The sequence below is a fragment of the Egretta garzetta genome, unplaced genomic scaffold, assembly GCF_000687185.1.
Source record: "Egretta garzetta isolate BGI_Z169 unplaced genomic scaffold, ASM68718v1 scaffold204, whole genome shotgun sequence".
NCBI classification, from domain to species: domain Eukaryota; kingdom Metazoa; phylum Chordata; class Aves; order Pelecaniformes; family Ardeidae; genus Egretta; species Egretta garzetta.
Window position 1 is genome coordinate 893,358 of NW_009259424.1, and position 19,658 is coordinate 913,015.

The 19,658-nt window shown below is 37.7% G+C and overlaps 1 protein-coding gene across 3 annotated transcripts in view; it reads left to right on the plus strand.

The window, feature by feature from the left end:
- The first annotated feature begins 456 nt into the window (after positions 1-456).
- SLC25A16 (solute carrier family 25 member 16) overlaps positions 457-19,658 on the plus strand; it is a 20,444-nt gene continuing 1,242 nt past the window's right edge. The window contains exons 1-8 of one of the 3 annotated variants that reach the window (XM_035892535.1): positions 457-658; positions 2,795-2,928; positions 4,633-4,696; positions 11,619-11,740; positions 12,287-12,353; positions 13,149-13,311; positions 14,297-14,365; positions 16,110-17,708. In XM_035892535.1, the coding sequence (XP_035748428.1) occupies positions 2,866-2,928; positions 4,633-4,696; positions 11,619-11,740; positions 12,287-12,353; positions 13,149-13,311; positions 14,297-14,365; positions 16,110-16,266 (705 nt within the window). In that variant the 5' untranslated portion in view covers positions 457-658; positions 2,795-2,865 and the 3' untranslated portion in view covers positions 16,267-17,708. Of the gene's footprint in view, positions 659-2,794; positions 2,929-4,632; positions 4,697-11,618; positions 11,741-12,286; positions 12,354-13,148; positions 13,312-14,296; positions 14,366-16,109; positions 17,709-19,658 lie in introns of those variants that run through there. The other 2 variants (XM_035892533.1, XM_035892534.1) reach the window with 2 other exon arrangements.

Below are 19,658 nucleotides of genomic sequence, written 5' to 3' on the forward strand. Positions count from 1 at the left end.
CGAGGAGCGAGTGGTGTGAAGGGGGGGTGGGGGGGTGTCAGCCTGGCAAACGCCCCCCCCCGCGTTATAACCCTCGCAGAGGAAAAGCCTGGTTATTCCTCCCGCAGGGCGCTGCCCCAGCTGGGTTTATGTGAAGTTTTCAGGTCGGGCCGCGCTCGCCGCTGGATCTCGCTGCGAAGAAGCGCCGGGCAGGCGGCGGGCACGTCGGCCGCTCCTCCGGGAGCGCAGCTACTGCTGCTCTGCGAGGGAGGGCAGGAGGAAGCAGGGCGGGAAACTCTCCAGTAACTTTCTTGGGAAGCCTCTGCTGTGACTTCGGCAGCTGAGAGACAGTGGCCTGGGTTTTTGTAATCGGGAAAAGTAGCTTACGCGTTCGCTGAGGCTTTAAGGGTTTTGTAACACACTCCTAAGAGAGGCTGTTTACTCGTCATGGGGGTTTTTTCGAGGTCCTAACTGAGTTTCTCCTCACCTATTCAATTTAAAAGTACATTAGAAAAATCCCTTCTTTGTCTGCTTGACGTAAAGAACTTTTGCATCCCGTCACTTTTCTTTTTCCCCTCTTGGAAAGGTGTTGCAGGATGTTGTGCCAAAACAACTACTGCACCACTGGATCGAGTAAAGATTTTGCTGCAAGCTCATAACCACCATTACAAACATCTAGGTAAGATGGCTGCTGCGCGTCTAATTTTTGGTGTTAAGTGCAACGTCTGTGGTTTGGGTACGTTGATCTATTTGACGATGTGGCTGATAAAAAAAAAAAAAAATGGTGCTAATCAGACAGAAGGTCTGGTCAGTCTCTGTGTCGTGTTTTGTTAGCGTTTCAAAAGAAAAACAAAGCCCTGTGCAGGGAAGTTGTGGTATGGGTCGATGTGTTAAGAGATTGAGATGTCAAAATGATCCTCGGTAAGGGATATAAGAGCTGGGCTTGACCTTCCCTTTCCTGAAGCCAGCGGGAGATTGGTAATGGCAGGGTCAAAGCTGGGACCGTTTATGATATCATCATTTAGTCACCGCTGGTAACTGCCGCAGTCCGCTACAGTGATTGCCAGTTTCCAGGGGCTGTGGGAATCGGTGCTTTTCAGAGCTTGGTAGCCCTCATGGGGGCTGGCGGTTGCAAGACAGCGACCACCGAATCCGCAAGGCTCCCCTGCGCGCCCGCTCGCAGGCAGCGGCATGGTTGATAGGAATTGAAGGTAGAAGTGGATTTGCGCTCGGCGTAAGGTGCAGGCGATCGGTGTTCGGCATCTGTGTTGCGTCATGGTGAGAGAATAAACTCGCAGTTGTCAGCATGTTCAGAACCGTTCTCTGTGGGGCTGTAACAGTGCCCTCTTGCACATCGGATTTGAGGTATTTTATGTCATATGTTCTAGAAATATAACTTAACGTTTCGAAATTTAACTGTGTTACAGTTGTCAGGAAAAAATAATCGTTTTGAGTTGGTTAAGTTTACATGTAATGAATCTTTGGAATTTTTAACTTAGAGACTAAAGATAGTTGGTTGTGGTTTTTTTTTTAAAGGCTGGAAAAATAAATTTTGAAACCAAGTTCAAGGGCTATATATTCACTTCACTGTACCAAAAAGGGGAACGCAAGTAACGTGGTGTTTTGGTAACACCGCCACATAAGTATGCACGCAAATCTGCAGTCTAAGAATGGAAGGCTGAAATAATTGGTTTGACTGATATTTTAAATCCTTATTTTCTGTTTGCTTTGCACTGTGCCATAAGAAAAGAAAATTGCGTGGATGGGATACCTGTAAGTGCAGAGACACGATGGATTTGTTCATCAAATGTTTTTACTGCCCTAGCTCTGTGGAGTTGGTGCCACATGGATCTCAGAGCATGTGTTTTAAGAAATAAGAGAAACTCATCGTTGCAGGGTAGAGAGAAATTCTAATCATAAGTATTTTCAGAGGCACGTAGTAAGTGTGACATCTTAAAAATACATTTAATATTCTTCAAACCCCAGAAACTAGTTAATACTTGTTTTATTTAAATTTCAAAGTTTGTCAACTACTCTTCTGCCTGAAAGATAAATGTGTAAGCCTTTTTCATGTTCAGCTCTTACATTAAGTAGTTGCCTATGAATGGAAATAAAGTTTATTCCTTTGCAAAAAAAAAAAAAGTCAATTTGATAGCAATACTGCGTAACTAATCATATGTTTATAATAAAACTGTAGGTTTTGCCCAAACTTTGTGTGGTCTTGCATTATTTCCCACCTATTAAAAGGGAATAGGATTGCTTCTTGTTGCAACAACTCTGGGACAGGAAGGGTGAGATCTTTAAGTTGTAAGTAATGAAAGTCTTAAACTTGTTCACTTTTTTCCCTTAGTGATGGTGTTTCATCTGTAATTCAGCATGTAGCAATATTAGATTGTTTTCCCATGGTTTTAGATTTTGAAGCATTTATTTATTTATTTTGATTTGACTGAATTGCAAGACAAACCCTTTCCCTCCTTGTGTTGCTGGCATTAGCTTCTGCGGGTGGGTAGTATCATCTGCAGCAGGATTGCTTGCAGCCCAGGCAAGGCTCGGGGCCTGAAATGCATGAATTCAGGAGGAGGTCCGCTGGGTCTGGGAGGTGAGAAAGCTGATAACACTTAACCTCCTCCTTCTGGCAATGTTTGGGCACTGAAAGTGGATTTTCCACTCTCCATAGTTACATGAGTAACATGAGCCAGCCTTAGTTCTATGCATACTTTCTTATTGTCAGTAATATTTGCTTGATTTTTTTTTTTTTTTTTCCCCCCCTCCCCTCAGTGTAATTGTTCAATACTTCTTTTTGTATTGCTGGCAGGAGTGTTTTCTACACTGTGTGCTGTCCCCAAAAAAGAAGGTTACCTGGGGCTGTATAAAGGAAACGGGGCAATGATGATTAGAATCTTTCCATATGGCGCCATTCAGTTTATGGCATTTGACCAATATAAAAAGGTAGTGGAATTTGTTTTGTTTTCCTTTTCTTTTTTTTTTCTGGCCACAATGAATACAAATTCTTTAAGTGATTGAAATTAACACTGAAACTTTTGTGTCTTTTATTAATTAGCTGCATGTCTTTTCTAAGGTTGTTTAATTTTATCTGAATCTACCTATTAAAAATGTGAGGGCAACAGTGAAACTGTTTGCAGTGTTGCTTAAGGAAAAAAAATCTCACTGATTTTTGTACCTTTGTATTGTTAAGAATAATACTTTTTTTTTTTTTTTTTAATGGAAGAAAAAGGTAGTCTAAAGTCGGCTGCTATTTGTAGTGCTATGAGGTAGCCCTTTGTGAATAACATCAAATGGAACCTCTTTATTATGTTGTATTGGGATTTTTAGTACTTGATGGATGGAACAACTTAAACTTGAAATTCTGTCTGGATATGACTGTTATATTTGACCTGACAAATGACTATGTCAGGCTCTAGATAAAAATGACCTGGAAGAAAAAATGCTCATTTCAGGGTCCCGCAAGATTTGTGGATTCCTTTCTGCTCTCATGCATTTACTCTTTCGAAATAAATACATAATAAATCCCTGCAACATCTTTTGGAGGTCAGGTGTTAGCACGAACATGTTTTTAAACACTGCTTATATGTGGTGAAAAATACTATTTTACTGTTAGCGACGAGGAATTCTGTGTTTGAAAGGTCAGATTTAGCACCCCGTGAAGTAAATTGCATGATCTTTACTGAAGACAGTGAGATTAAAATTGTGATTCCCTTCCCTAAAAGGCGAATGTCAGAAGGCTGCTGTAAAGAAGTAACTGTAATGAGTTTCATATGTTCTTTTTTTTTTGTGGTGTAATCATAAATGCTGTTGATCTATGCTTGTTTTACGTTGTGTTGAATAAACGACTGCATGCCATGCTTTATAATGAAATGATTTATGAATCTGCAAATTTCAAGAAACCGTTTAGCATCATAGCAGGTTTTTTTATCTCTTAGTTGACAACAAACATTCAAGATATTTTGAGGGAATGTGTAAAAGGAAAAAAAAAAAAACCAACCCAATTCTTAAAGAAGAAAGATACAAAATTATCTTCTTTATAGCAGAAACTGCTTCTTAAGTAGTTTCAGTTATTTGGCAAAAGCCCGGAAACTTAATTTCTAACTTCCTTCCAGGATGCAATGCAACTGAGGAAGTTCTTGCTCTTAAATACGTGTCTGATTTCTACCTTTTTTTTTTTTTTAAAAATCCCATTAAACAAAGTCTTAAAAATATCTTTTTAGGAGTACATTTCACATGCTGAGCATGGAAGAAAAATTTACTCTTGAATGTCTCACTTTTCAACTTTGCTCAGTGTCCTTTGCTCTCTATCATGCAACAAGGATAGTATGCCGTTTGCCTTGTTTGACACACATTAAAGATAGCTAAATAAACAATCTAGTTTCTGAAGCAAACTACAAATACTTTCAACTAATAGTTCTGCCTTGTTAGTAGAATTTCAGCACTTTCATGTTTTTAATAAGAAATTGGTAACAGCAGTAATGTTCAGAAAATTCTTTTAACAGAATTAAGTGCTCTGGTTTGAATTTGTAGTGTTGTAAACTTCTTGGAAACAGCTACAAAGTTTGCTTTAATGTGTTAATAAACTGTGTGATGTACTTCCCTGTGTTTTCTGATATACAACTATTGTAAATGTTCCGTATTTTGTAGGTAATAAAGAAGCAACTTGGGATTTCAGGGCATGTGCATCGATTAATGGCTGGATCCATGGCAGGTACAGTTTTGTACTTGGATTTCAAACATCCCTTTTGCTGAAAAGTTAATATTTGTTTAGAGAACGATTTGATGTTTTTTCAGGTCAAACTGCTGCAAATTTGTATTAAGCAAAAATACTAGTGAATCGTTAATGTAACAACTAGTTGCCTAATTGAAAACTGTTTGTCCAAGAGTATTCTTTGAAATGTATTTGTTCAAGCATCGAATTCTGTGCTATGTTGTAAAGCACATTTTTTAGCGTTTATTGTGGCTTTTAAAAAATGAAAAATACAGTGTCATCAAGATGAAGTATAAAGATGCAGGTTTTAGTCGAATAGGCTCATCAGCCTGTCTGCCATTGCTGCTAGGTTGAATATACGCCCATAGAAATAGAGAGAACTGCAGCTCCTTGGATGGGTGGATTCTTTGGATTTGTCAGAAGTGTCTGTAGTTTTCAATATCCAACACAAGTTTGTCATGATATTCTTCAGAGCCTATGCGTGAACATTAAAAAACATCATTTATCAATAGTGCAATAGCAGTAGGAAAACCTACTTGTAACTGCCAGTATATAGTATGATTATATATTTCTGTTTTCCTCTTGCTAGTCATTCAGCCAAAAGTAGCTAAGAAAAACAGGGAAAGGTAAGTAATAGTGGACTGATTTTTAATAATCAAGGTAGTTCTTCATGTGCTTTTACTTTGTAAAACAGTCTTAATCCTGTCTAGCGACAGTCCTTAAATAGTTATGAAATAAGTATTAATATTTAACCTCTTTTGCAATAAAAATACTGGGGTTTGTTAATACTACTACCTCTAGTTAAACTAGGAAGACCTCATGAAAGTATTTTGGCTTTGCATGCCATCAGATGAAAAGGAAAGACAATTAAATGAAACAATTTAAAGAGTCTAAAAACTAGTTGAACCCATTTGGCAAGATATGTACCAGAACTTGGCTGGCTTTCTATCTGAAAGAAGGGAAAAAAATACATAAGTTTTTTTTGTTTCTTTTTTTCTTTCTTTCCCTGGCTTTAACTGTACTAAAGAACACTTCATAGTTTTTTTTTTTTTTCCCTGTAAGCTTATTATGAGCTTTTTCAGGAGCCTTGTCAGAGATCTGGAACCTGACCTGTGAGGCACTGTGAAAACATTGAATAATCAGCTTAACTCTGTCAGTGTTGGACATGCTGGGATTCTTTGTGTAGATAAATTGATAGCATCTGGCATTGTTGTAAGCACCTTACTGGTTAAATCTGGTTTGTGTGGTTAGCATAATACAAATAAAATTAATATACAGTACCATCTGGAAACTGATCAAATGCTTTGTGTGGTGCATTTAAGTACAACATACTCAGTGGTCTGGTATTGAGAACCCCAAAACTGAGTAGATGAGCTAGGCTTAGGTGTGCAGTGAAATGAATGTAGCAGTCGGGTATAGTAATAGTATTGCATGTGAGTGTTTTACTTTTTTTTTGCTAGGTGGCATTGACTGTTTTTTGGGATATTCATTAGATAAGTAAGAGGGGAGAGTTTTTATTGAGTATGCCAAGAAGATATAGGGGGGGAAGGAGGCGCTAAGAAGAGCATAGCGTTTGAAATCCAATACAGAAATTCACTTGGTGGATAAGGAATTGGCTGGATGGTTGCACTAAGAGTTGTGGTCAATGGCTTGATGTCCAAGTGGAGACCGGTGATGAGTGGCATTCCTCAGGGGTCTGTATTGGGACCGGTGCTGTTTAACATCTTTGTCAGTGACAAAGACACAGACAGCAGGATTGAGTGCACCCTCAGCAAGTTTGCTGATGACACCAAGCTGTGTGGTACGGTCAACATACTGGAGGGAAGGGATGCCATCCAGAGGGACCTGGACAGGCTTGAGAGGTGGGCCTGTGTGAACCTCATGAAGTTCAACAAGGCCAAGTGCAAGGCACTGCATGTGGGTCAGGGCAATCCCAAGCACAAATACAGGCTGGGCAGAGAATGGATTGAGAGCAGCCCTGAGGAGAAGGACTTGGGGGTGTTGGTTGAGGAGAAGCTCAACATGACCCCACAATGTGCGCTTGCAGCCCAGAAAGCCAACCGTACCCTGGGCTGCATCAAAAGCAACGTGGCCAACAGGTCGAGGGAGGGGATTCTGCCCCTCTGCTCCGCTCTGGTGAGACCCCACGTGCAGTACTGTGTCCTGCTCTGGGGCCCCCAACATAAGAAGGACATGGACCTGTTGGAGTGGGTCCAGAGGAGGGCCACAAAGATGATCGGAGGGCTGGAGGACCTCTCCTATGAAGACAAGCTGACAGAGTTGGCGTTGTTAAGCCTGGAGACGAGAAGGCTGCAGGGAGACCTTATAGCAGCCTTCCAGTACCGGGAAGGGGCCTACAGGAAAGCTGGAGAGGGACTTTTTACAAGGGCATGTAGCGTTAGGACAAGGGGTAATGGCTTTAAACTGAAAGAGGGCAGATTGAGATTAGATACAAGGAAGAAATTCTTCACTATGAGGGTGGTGAGGCACTGGAACAGGTTGCCCAGAGAAGTTGCTGGTCTAGTGGAAGGTGTCCCTGCCTGTGGCAGCGGGGGTGGAATGAGATGATCTTTAAGGTCCCTTCCAATCCAAACCATTCTATGATTGTAAATTCTCTAGACTTGCAAACAAAATAAGAGAAGACTCTTAAAAGCAATTGGTAATATTTCTTGCTGTAACTCCTGTGGCTTAGTTGCCTGATGGCTCCAATAAGAGATGTTATTTTGTTCCAAGTTTAAATGACTAAAGGGGACGGTGTGCTGCATGCACCCCAATGTTGGAGAGGGATCTTCACGGTTTCCTGCAATCCAATATTATGCAGTTGAAAACGGATAGCCCTTGTTTCCCTTTCCTTTTTGTCCCCTCTTCACTATCTAGCCACACAGCTGTCTGCTTTCACTTCTGTGTATGTTACTGATACTTAAATCTTGCTTATGTCAGTGTTTCCAACATTACTAGCAGTCAACAGACCTGAATCAGTTTCAAGGTGGTGGGAAACATTTGAGCATCTTCTGTGCTGATAAACAGGATCAAAAGCATATCCACAGGGAACAACAAGGCAATGAGGATGGGGGTAGTGGAGTGAGAGAAAACAAGAACCTATTGTAATGCATATATTTAAGGAGGCCAAGTTAAAGTTACTGTGGAAACTTTAACTCTGAATTTCCTGAGCCTTGTGTGATTCAAATTTCAGCTGTAACACCTCATTAACAGTTAAATGGTGTATAACTTCTTTTAAGGGAAGAGAGCTGGGGAGAAGATAGAGAGATCATAGAGTTCAGTGGGGTTTAGGAAACAAAATTATCAAATAACTCCTGTATCACAGGATGATTTTGCAAATCTAAGTAATTTTTTAGTTTTCTAATTGAAAAATCTGAATTAAAACACACAAATGTGTGTTTCTTCCCCTGCACTTGATTAACTTAAAAATAAAAGCCAAAAAAGACTAGATGTTATCTAGAATAAACTCAAGTTTCACGAAACTGTTACAGAAAGCATGGTTTTGTTTTTATCTTTTAGTAAAAGCAGTTGGAAAACAGTACTGATCTAGGAGGATACTGCTATCTCAATTTTAAATAGTACGTAATTAACAGTTACCTAGTTGAGTCAACATTTTAGAAGAATCTGCACTGTTTATTTCCTCAGGTGCAATTCAGAAAGAAACAATTATATACTGGAGGTCTAGAAATATTAGGACTTGTAAATCGGGCTTTACATGTTCTTTTACCCGTCTGATAAATATTCCTTGTTATCAGCTATTTCTCTGTATGTATGGTTCCTGAAACTTTGTTTTGTTCAAAGATGCTTCCTTGATAAATTGATATACTTTATACTACTTAAGGAACATATCTTCTGCAGTTCAAGGCTGTGACTCGTGCTTATCACTTCTGGAACTGTATAGCTCTGAATCACCTGGTAGTACTTAATTTGATCTACGTAGTTATTGATAAAGTACAGAGAGCATGATACAGAAATCATGAAAACTTCTGTATCAGATATGTTTGCAGTACCTGATCTTTGTAAATGCATTTCACTTGGTTTTTTTTCTTGCTCCAGATGTTTTTCTATTTTTATTTTCAAAGAAAGAAAATTACTAAGTATGGAGGAATAATAGGGAAATTGGGATACAGTGATAAAACCCTATACAGCTAATCTCATTGTTAAGTCTCAAAGCCTGGGAAGCAAATCAAGGACAGTCTAATTCCTGTTGTGCTTCATTGACGCTGAGTCTCAGTAAAGGTCTGTGTAACCCTGTATCTTGTCTTCAAGAGTGGTCAAAGGTGCTTGAGGACAACATGGTAAGTGAAGAATCAGTCTTTCCCTGATTTCCTTGACTTCTGAGTCAGCATTTGCAATGAAAAAATCTGCTGTTTTTGAAGAAGTGGTTCCTTAGAGGAGGGAGGAGCTACATTGCTCTATTATGATTATTTCAGGTCAGACATTGGGAATTGCAGCATGTATCCCTTAGCTGTCGAGATACGTCCAATTCTGGCCTGTTTAACCAACTATGGGAGAGATTTTTGGCTCAACTCTCATTATTTGGGATAGACTTTGCTTCCTCAAGACAGGGAATCAGCCTTAAGATGCTGTGGTCTGACTTCTGATAACTCATAATCTTAGGGAGTAGAGATGAGAATAGTAATTTTATAGACTTCACCACAACAACTTTGGGTCCCAAAGCTGGCCGCCATTCCTCCCAGGAAGGATGGTGTCTCTTCCCAAAGGAAATCGTGGTCCCTTGTATGTACGTTTTGCTTATATGAACATCAAGCAGTAACATGCCTCTCCCAGTTGCTTCAAGAAAGCGTTATTTTGTGGCTGAAGTCAGAAATCCTTTTTTTTTTTTTTTTTTTTTTAAGAATTCATGGCTAAAGGATTTTAAGAAAAAGTAAAAAAAAAAAAAAAACCAAAACAAATCAAGACCCTATAGCCCTATTTAAATCCTTACGACATATGGGTTTTTTTCAGTTCTGTCTTTGTTTGTTTGTTTGTTTGTACTGTTTTTGGACTGTGATCGCTAGTTAGTGCATTCACCAAGCTCTTGGTTGATCTGTTTGCTAGTCTTTGTTCAGAGAATATTCCTGGATACGTGTCCGTGCATGATTGGGAAGAAAAGGGGGATCAAGTTGTCTGTTTTCTGAAGTGGGATGACTTTCCTGTGAACTCTTAAGCTCTGTAAAAGCTTTTTCCCCCTCTTTTATTTTTTTAAAATGCTTGAATTTATCCATTTTACAATATTTCTGGACATCTCAGGCAATCCATTAGGAAAAGACTGTAGTCTGAGGGATTGCATTTAATAGTGTGGGTTGGTGGAAACAGCCCTGAAGTTGCTTTTTGGTGTTTTGCAGCTTCCAACTTTTGAACCCTATGGGTGACATAACATCAGAAATCAACTGCAGATGTCTGCTTTTTGTTCAGAGGAATCCTCCAAAATCTCTGAACGAGATGTTTTTGTCTTCTAAAATAAATTACTGGTAGGATACTCTAGAAGGCCATAAACTTTACTCTCAATTGACAGTTGACTGGTGTCAGCTTTTTGGATAGCTCACTTAAGGGTGTTCATTTTGTTTTTTCCTCCCCATCTGATCCTGGTACCTTCTGTCAGATGGTTCAGCTTACTGAAGTTGCTTTTTTTTTTTTTTGTCTCCAGATGTAAAAGTTACGAAGAGTTTGTTTGCTGGAATTGTGTTGTGTTTGGGTGTTATTGTTGGTTTGGTTTTTTTTTTTTCCCTCCTCCCTGTTGTGGTTTTCTCTTGACCTTGTGGAAGGGAGGGGTAATGATACATCTACAAAAAGAGATATTGTTAAGAGACTATTAAAATCTAAGAGGAAGTGGCAATTTCCTGCCAGCATAAAAAGTGTGCTTGTCTTCTGTAGGACCAGTTTTTAAGGGTGATGTTTAGCTAAGTCAGAATGACTGCTAGATATCAATCATAAAGGTTTTTGCTTTCTTTTTTTTTTTCTTTTCCTGGTATTTTTTTTTTCCTTCTTCCAGTGAGGGTGGTATACCACCAGAAAATGACCTCTGCTTTTAGTAAGCAGTTTTAACTATTCCCTCCAAATAATTTGTCAGAGATTGAATGGTTTACCTCAAAAATTAGCAGTAGGGAAGAGTTTGTTATTCAGGTAGGTGTTAAGAGTTGTTCTCTGTACTGGTGTTCTGTTTTCAAAATCACAAGTTGGCCAGCATCTAATTAGTTTTGAAGCAGTTCACAACTGGATGAATCCTAAGATTTTTTTTTTTTTTTTTTTTTTTGGCATCTTCAGTCTAGAAATAGCTTTTTTGGTCAGAGATTTAAAACAGAAGTGCTGGTGTAATATGAACTATTAAAGTGCAGTAATCCAATGCAATTAATTACTCTTCATCAGTATGATCATGACTTCATTTTAGATGTCATTAGAATGTATTTAGTATTTTCAGATGCAGTAGATAGATATGCGTATCCATATGCAGTAATCGCATCAAATTCTACACAGCCTTTTTGAAATTAAACATGTACATTTGGTGGTTTGATTTTATTTATTTTTTTTTTTAAAGATATTGGTAGGATTAGGTTTCATGGTTGCAATCCAGTAAAGCTGAGGCACTTGACTAGTCTGATGCTTATGAGCCATGGACTTAAGTAAGATTGCTCATGTGAATAAGTTAGGCTCATAAATCATAAATCCTTGGAAAATCAAGGCCTGGGTGTGCAGCTTCAGTGAACACCAAGTGTAAACATAAATCCTTAGTGTGATGCTGAAGTTAGTGTTCCTATTTGCTGATTATAAGTGACGTTTAAGTGTTTCTTTAACAAAATAATTTGTATATGCTATTATATTCACTGCCACAAAAGGAAATTCTAATTTTCAAAATAATCCTAGAATCAGATAAGGTGTAGGTGAGTTTTGTTTGCTTGTTTTGTTTTTGTTTTTAATAAAGGTATTACAGCAGTGATTTGTACTTACCCTCTTGATATGGTTAGAGTTCGTCTGGCGTTCCAAGTAAAAGGGGAACACAAGTACATGGGAATTATCCATGCATTCAAGATGATTTACACAAAGGTATTTTTTCTTTTAATCTTCAGTCCTGTCAAAGCAAAATATGCTCTTTAAAGAATGTTGCACTGCATTGAAAATAGTGGCTTGGTGGAAAATAACGTGACTTCATTGCGTGCACACTGAATTTTTTAATGTAAAAAATTATCTGGATGCTTCCTTCTACTTAGGCTGCTAAGATGTAGCTAAGACTCATATAAGTGGGAGGTCAAAAACAGCAGAGAGAAGTTGTTTTTCAAGAACAAGTAGTAATGATACAAAAAAATGTGGGGAGGAGGGATATGTATAATGCAGAAATGTCTGCTAGATTATGATCCTGGATGTAGATTTTTCTCCTTCATTTTCACTTCTTTATCTTCTATGGAGCCAGGCAGTTGTTCCCTCAGTTCTTCAGGCACAAGAAATGGAACTTGATGTTAGCTCCTTGGTGCCAGATGATGCTAGTCAGATATTGCTGTCAGGTGGATCTGTATGAACATGAACAGTCGTATAACTTGTTAAGACAGTTGTTGTATTTCTTGCCACAAATGTACTTGTATTTTTCTTTCAAAGGAAGGTGGTTTTAGTGGGTTCTACAGAGGGCTGATGCCAACTGTTGTAGGAATGGCACCATATGCGGGTAAGTTAAAAACAGAACGTGGCAGTCCTTCGGCAGTTATGTGTCCTACTAAGTTCACGTAATATATTTGCACAGCTAGTTAATTAGCTTCTGTTAAAATCAAGGATTCTGTTTTTTAACGAATGGAGAGGGGAGGCCAGTAGAAGCATTTGCAGCAGATCAGTTCTAGATTGAGACTAGTGTGTTAAAGCATCTTCAACAGGCAAAGCTGAGATTTTCTGAAACTCGGAGTTGAGAGGGAGCGAGGTAAAGTAATGGTTCTTTCTCTTCTGCTTCCCAGTTTTCCCAGGAGAAAGCATGTAGGGTATTTCTCTCGAACAGGTAGATCCATGAGAGAGCAAAGTGCTCTATAGATGGAGGCTTAGAGCCTCTGTATTGGCTCCATCTCCTGGTGACTTTTATGTAAATACTTACACAAGCTAAAGGTGACGTGGGGGACGTGGGATGGAGGAACATCAGAACTGCCCAGCTAAACTACGCTCATATTTAGAAGATGAGAGATGTTCTTCAGTTAAAAAGATCTTAGGAGTTACTCTTAACAGCAATCCAGTTATTTAAACCCCACAGCCTAGCTTATTGAAATCATTCATTAAATGTTAATTGTAACCACTAATTCAGAAGTTACTGTAGAAGTTCAAAATATTATTTGTCTATTTCTTTCTGCTTAAGAAAAACTTCTAAAGGAATTGGGAAATTGTTTCATTTTGTAATTACAGCTTTTTTGTTTATACTGATGATGCATCGACAAATAGCTTGCTTTTTTATGAAAGTACATAAAATTAAATTTCCTTTTAGGTTTTTCATTTTTTACCTTTGGTACCTTAAAGAGCATTGGACTTGCTCAAGCACCTAACTTGCTTGGACGGCCTTCATTAGATAATCCCGATGTCTTAGTTTTGAAAACACATGTAAATCTGCTGTGTGGTGGCATAGCTGGAGCAATAGCTCAGACGATATCGTAAGTTTGGGTATTATTTGTTTGTTTTTTTCTATATAGCAGTACATACCAAAGAAAGTTTTATCTGAGAACATGATTTTATATAAGTCTAGTAATTAGTAAGGTTTTTAGGTCAGGTTAATCAGATGCTGGAATTCAGTTATTTCCTATTGTTTCATTTACTAAATATCTATTTAATCTTCGGAGTCTTTAAAGATATATGCACTGAGTCAATTAAACAAATTCAGACAAATCTCCTAAAATCAGTTGGAATCTTGTTTGGTAAGCTATGAAATTTTGACTGAACATGATTTGCAGAATTTTATTATTCAAATTTATTTTGAAAACAAGGTAACCTGTTTAAAATTTAAAAAAAAAATTAAAAAGAGAAAAAATAAGTCTTTGAACATAATTTGCAGAATTTTATTATTCCAATTTATTTTGAAAACAAGGTAACCTGTTAAAAATTTAAAAAAAAAAATTAAAAAGAGAAAAAATAAGTCTTAGATTATTGTATTTGGCATAAATTTTTTTTATTACTTTGCCTGCTTTCTCCATTCTCATGCTGTCCTTGTCATATTTTGTTTTGCCCATAAAATAAATTTATTTAATGGACTTATATGGCATCAGTTTTTCACTAAATCACTGCATTACAAATGTCATTTTCTATTAATCCTTAAACTGTTAATTTTATTTTCGATTCAGGTGTCTTCTCCCTCCAGCGTTTTACAGACTGTTTTATACTCTCATCTGATCTTCATGTGTCTTCCTTACTCGTGCCAAATGGAATATATTAAGAGATCTCATTTGCTGATTTTGGTTGTATAGGGGAAGTCTCCCTTTTCGGAGAACTTTCAGCTGTGTTGAGAATCTGAGCCGGATTCCTGACTCACTGAAAAGGGAGCTTGGAGGTTACACATGGACTTCTTTGTATTCTTTTTTTAAACAATATTCATACAGTCATCACGCATCTGGTTGATCTGCTGTTCAAATATCTCCTCTGTAGATATCCCCTTGATGTAACTCGTAGGCGAATGCAGTTAGGAGCGGTTCTCCCAGACTCTGAAAAGTGCCTGTAAGTATTTTCTTTTCATCCTTAGTAACTGAATTCTTAGATGTCTGAGCAAAGTTAAATTTTTAAGTTCAAAATAAAAAAAAAAAAAAAATGCTGTTGATTTCTTTTCTTTTAGCAAATAAGTTTCCACACAGACAAAAACTGCCATTATCGCTCTGAGGTTAAAAAGAAATAACTAAAATCACAATGGCACTTTTGTTACTAATAGAGAGTGTGTGTATATATATATATAGTATATATACAGAGTTTTTTATATTTTAACTTGACTTGCGATGTCTGTCTTTGATATCAGCAGGATCCCTAAGAGAGACTGCATGCTTTTACTGAAATGAAATGTTTCAAAGTGTTTTTTAATGGTGCAGAATCTGTTCCATAAGATGATTTTACATAACTGTTTTATTTGACCTTTCTTGCATTTACAGTAATGTCCCACACCCCACATGTAGTTGGGGTTGTTCAGGGTTTTTCAGTCACGTGCTTCAGTCCAGTAGAAGTGGAAGAAGTACCATAACATCCTTAAAATCATAGTATTAAATTGGCTCTCATCTTGAAAAACTTTCTGAATTTCAAATTGCCTCAACCAAATTCAATTCCAGGACAGTGGAATTGCGTATGTCTGAATCCAGCATGATGCAGCGTGAACCTCCTGCATGGCAATAACAGTAGTCTGTCTTAGTGACCTTTGATAAACAACATAGGTGTTGCTTGCTGTGAAAGTTGCTGTTCTGTTTTCCTTAGCAGCCTTGGCTATTTTCCACTCCAGATACTTTTTACCCCTTTCTTGGGGTTTTACTTTCTGCATTTGTGAGAACTACCTTTACAGAGGTGGGGCTTCCCAATTTAACAATATTGTTGTGACCCTGTTTGGAGAGAGCTGTGCCTTTAAGGAGAGTAGACATATATATCTGTAGAGGATGAGAGGATAAAAAAAGTAGGAAATCTCGAAACTTTGAGGTATATGGAAGATGTTCTCCAGCGTCTTTAATGGCTTGGAAATACTGAGCACCTTACAGATTTTTACTCAAGGGCTTTGCATTTAATGTCCATTTGCTCAGTTGCAATATAAGTATGCGAGGAAAATCATTTTCCTTGCATGTATACTACAAATTCTGCTTTTAATAAGGTAAAATATTATATACTTATACAAATCCTAGCATTTCTCTTTTGAGAAAACAGCAGGCCTGTGTCATAGTGGAGGAAACTATGCACATGCAAGATGTAGAGCACAATGTTAAACATAGATTTTATATGCAGAGCTTTAGAAGGAGGGGTTTGATCCTGTGCTCAAAGACAGTGGGATACAAGCCCTAAATACTGACCTTTCATGCAAGAAGTATGTGCTACGTTGGGCAAATTATGTTTCTGTTCCTCTGTATTACATTTGTAAGAAGAATTGATGCTTCTCAACTCCTTCCCGCCAGAGGCAACAGAATATCCATAGCCATCTGGTGTAAAATGTCTTATTGTGTCTTTTAGGACAGGTATTTTCAGACTGAAACTTCCTTAGATGGGATTGCATTGTCATTTTTCCAATTCCCAGCCATTGTGCCCAGATTTCTTGCAGAAGCTCAGACCATCTTTTGAGTCCTAAAAGGACCATAATACTTTGCTGTATGGAGTCCCATGGGTTTTTCTGCTTAGATCTCTTAAGAACCAAGTAAAACAAGTGTCTTGTGTTTAAAGAAAGTGATTTTGACTATTGAATATGTGTATCCAATAATGATTTGAGTTCTTGTTTTTCCAGTACAATGGTGCAGACACTGAAATATGTGTATCGGCAACATGGGATACGAAGAGGATTATACCGTGGTTTATCTCTAAATTATATTCGTTGTATTCCTTCCCAGGCTGTGGCTTTTACCACATATGAACTTATGAAACAATTCTTGCACCTCAACTAATTTTTTTTTTTAAGACTTTCCTGTAAAACTACACTATCAGTCCTCAAATTGTATTGGTGAGTAAATTACTTGAAGTTTAAAAAAAGCTATCTGTTTTTGTTACTGTGGAACTGCTGTCGTCTGACATTTTTATTCACCAAAATGTGGTTAATTTCCTGGAGTCAAACCAGGAGACAGATCAAAATAAACATTAGTTAGTTATAAACATTTTTTTGCACTTGATCTTCTAGGCTTCATTAGATTAATGTTAAGAATTACACAGTTTTAAAATTACACCCACATTTTATACAGGTTTCAAGCTGTTCGTTATTTAGCTTTATCACCATTCCAGGAGTTACACACATGGTTATATTGCTTTTTAAGCTAGTAGTTAGGCATCTGTTCTTTTTTAAAAATCAAATTGAATAAATAGACTTGAAAAAATGCAATGATTTTTCATATTCAAATACTTGCCAGCTCTGTAGAAGCTGAACTCAGCAGACCACAACTTAAGCATCTTTTTGTTCTTTTTCTTGTACAAGTTCTCTGTATGCAAGAACAACGCGTGTATCTTCAGATTGGTACATATGGAAGCCTCTTCAATCATTTCAATAAATAATGAAAAGATGTATTTAACTTCAGTAGAAATCTTGCAATTTGGAAACCAGTTTCTTGGCATAGATTCTATTCTAAAAAATGCTGTATCTACACAAATAACACCAGGGGGAACTTCTAGAGTGACAAGTGCTAGAAAAGATCTCCTTAAGGCAATTAGTATAAGCCTAATCTTACAAGGCATTTCTGTACCTATTCTGTGGAGCTGAATGTTCTCAATTTAGTTTACTGAAGGCTGAGTATTTTATGTACTTCTCAGTACTAGCTCATGTAAACAGGTTTGTCCCTACTTTAAAACACGGTGACAAACAAGACTGCATGCTGCTGCATTTACTTATTTAGGCATATGGACCATATTCAACCTCCTGCGCAAGAAAAGAAAACAAAGATTGTACTGGAGTCTATAAGTGTGTATATGTACCGTTTCTAAAGTATGGTATGCAATAGACTATTACACGTCTTTGTCCTCCTACAATTCCTTTTGTAGAGAGAATTATGTTCCAGATTTGTTTATACATGATTTGCATTGGTACTCTTGATTTTACTCACTTGATTCAGGAAACTGTAAAGCATTTACTTTAAGTGATGTAAGTTATTTATTTATTGTAAATATTTTAGCAGCATCTTTTAAGAATTGGTAGTGGTTCTGTTAAGTGGTGGATGGTAAGATCGAATTGTTTAATTTTGACAAACTGGATTTTGAGTTATATATTCAATACCAACTTTGGTGGCTCAATTTTTTTTTTCCCAGTTTCTTAAAAGTATGTATTTCTTTGATATTTAGCAATGTAGCTATGGACAGAGAATGAGATGTATTTGAATTTATTTTATTAAAAATTTTCAACTAATGTCTTTGTGTGATTTGTATGTGTTGCAGCCAGAAAGAATACATGTTTCTGAAATTATCTGTATGTTTGCCCTTGTAGGTAAATCTGCATAACATTGTCATTCGTACTTAAGAGAGAACAAACAAGTTTTTTTGGTCTGATCTTTAGTTTCACTTAAAGGAAAACTAACAAATGGCACAGTGAATCCCCTCCTTCCCTGAAAAAGTAGAGTGCAAGGCACTTGTTATAAGCCTTCTTTTATGTTTGCAACTCAAACCAACTATCTTTGTTCAATTCAAACCGGTATAAGAGAAAAGATCTCTCTGCTTGGTTTACTGTGGTGTTTTTTTCTGTGCAATGAGTGTGTCTGTTCAGCTCTGCGATCTCTGCTTCAGTGACAGACTGTCCCTGAGCATCCTCAGAGTGGATCCCAGGGCACCTTTGGGTGCTGTTTGGCATTTTGCCTCATCCAGGGTAGATGGACTAGATACCATGATGCTTCCAGTGATCTGATGAAAGGTTAACCCACCAAAAGAAATTAATAGATTTTATTGCCGTCACCTTACTGAACCAGCTTGGGCTGTGGCTGCGTGCTTGCTAGATCTGATGCAAGGTAAATTTAATCTCAGATTTAGCTTTGGGAATAAACTTGCTACCTGGGGTGGCAGCAAGCAGGTATATATTACTGAGTCAGTTGCTGGGGAAGATACAGCTGTAGGTTCCCCTCATAGGTTTCCCTGATTAAATCTGTGGCCTAAAAAATGGGGGCATATAAAGCATGTTAACTGTAAGTATAGACAGCTAACTCCCTGTTTGTCATTGCCTTGTGATAACTTTTTGACAATAAATTTCTGAATATACACAGTTGAAACATGATGGAGAATGCTGATATATCTTAAAATTGTAAGAACCTTTTTCTCAACCACTGATGCTAGAAAGAATTAAAAGAGCCATAGTCTGAACACTTTAGTGCGACTTTTGGTGCTAATGTAAGGTTTGGTACTTTTCTGCATTTCACAGACTCTTTGTAGAGATTCCCCAGACTGCTTGGATTTTAGCTAACCTCAAAAAAATACTTAAAGCATGTTTTGTACTTTAACCATATTCTGTTAAGATACACACTAGAAAAGAAATGAGATGCATAGGCAACATGAAAGAGACTACAGAACACAAGGTTATCAAGTGTACAAAGTAGAAGTATTTATGCAATCTCTTCTAAACCATACCAAATTAAGTGACTGACTCTACATTTAATAGTAGTGACATATAACGATTAAATCAGAAGTTGGCTTATATTGGAGGTTCTGCAATGGAAAGCAAAACAAATGTAGTTTGCTGCATGTATTTCAGGACTATCCCAAAGAAAAGTGTCTAATTTAAGTATTTTTCTCACCTTTTAAGATTCAAGCTTTGATCCTTCTGTTGGGATGTCTAACCATGGGCCCAAACCGTCTTCTCTGCAGGACTAGAGCCTCATACTGTTTCCCAATGTTTGGCTACATTAAAGAGATACAAGACCAAACTCTTAATACATAATTTTCCTGACATTTAAACTACAGAACAGTCATACTGATGTATTAAGAATAGATTTAATACCTGTGGCCTTCAATCTGTGATAGAAGTGTGGGTCTGTATCTGTGGCCTTCCATCTGTGATGCAAGTGATGGGTCTCAGATCCAGAATGCTTTGCTGAAGTAGTGGTTTTGTGGCCCAAAAAAGTGAAGAAAGGAAATCTATGTATCCGAAACTTCTGTATCCCCTCAGAAAGCCTCTGTCTCTTGGTGAACGGTGCCAAATATAACAAGTTCTTATCAGAGAAAAAGTTTGACTCCCAGGTTGAGATTCACTCATAAGCAGCTGGGAGCAAAAGGCAGATTGTACCTCACACTACGCACTGGTATCAGAAGGGGGGGGCAGGGGGGCACGGTGGTAACAGCTGTGGAAATAAGCGACAGGTAGGGCTGAGGACTA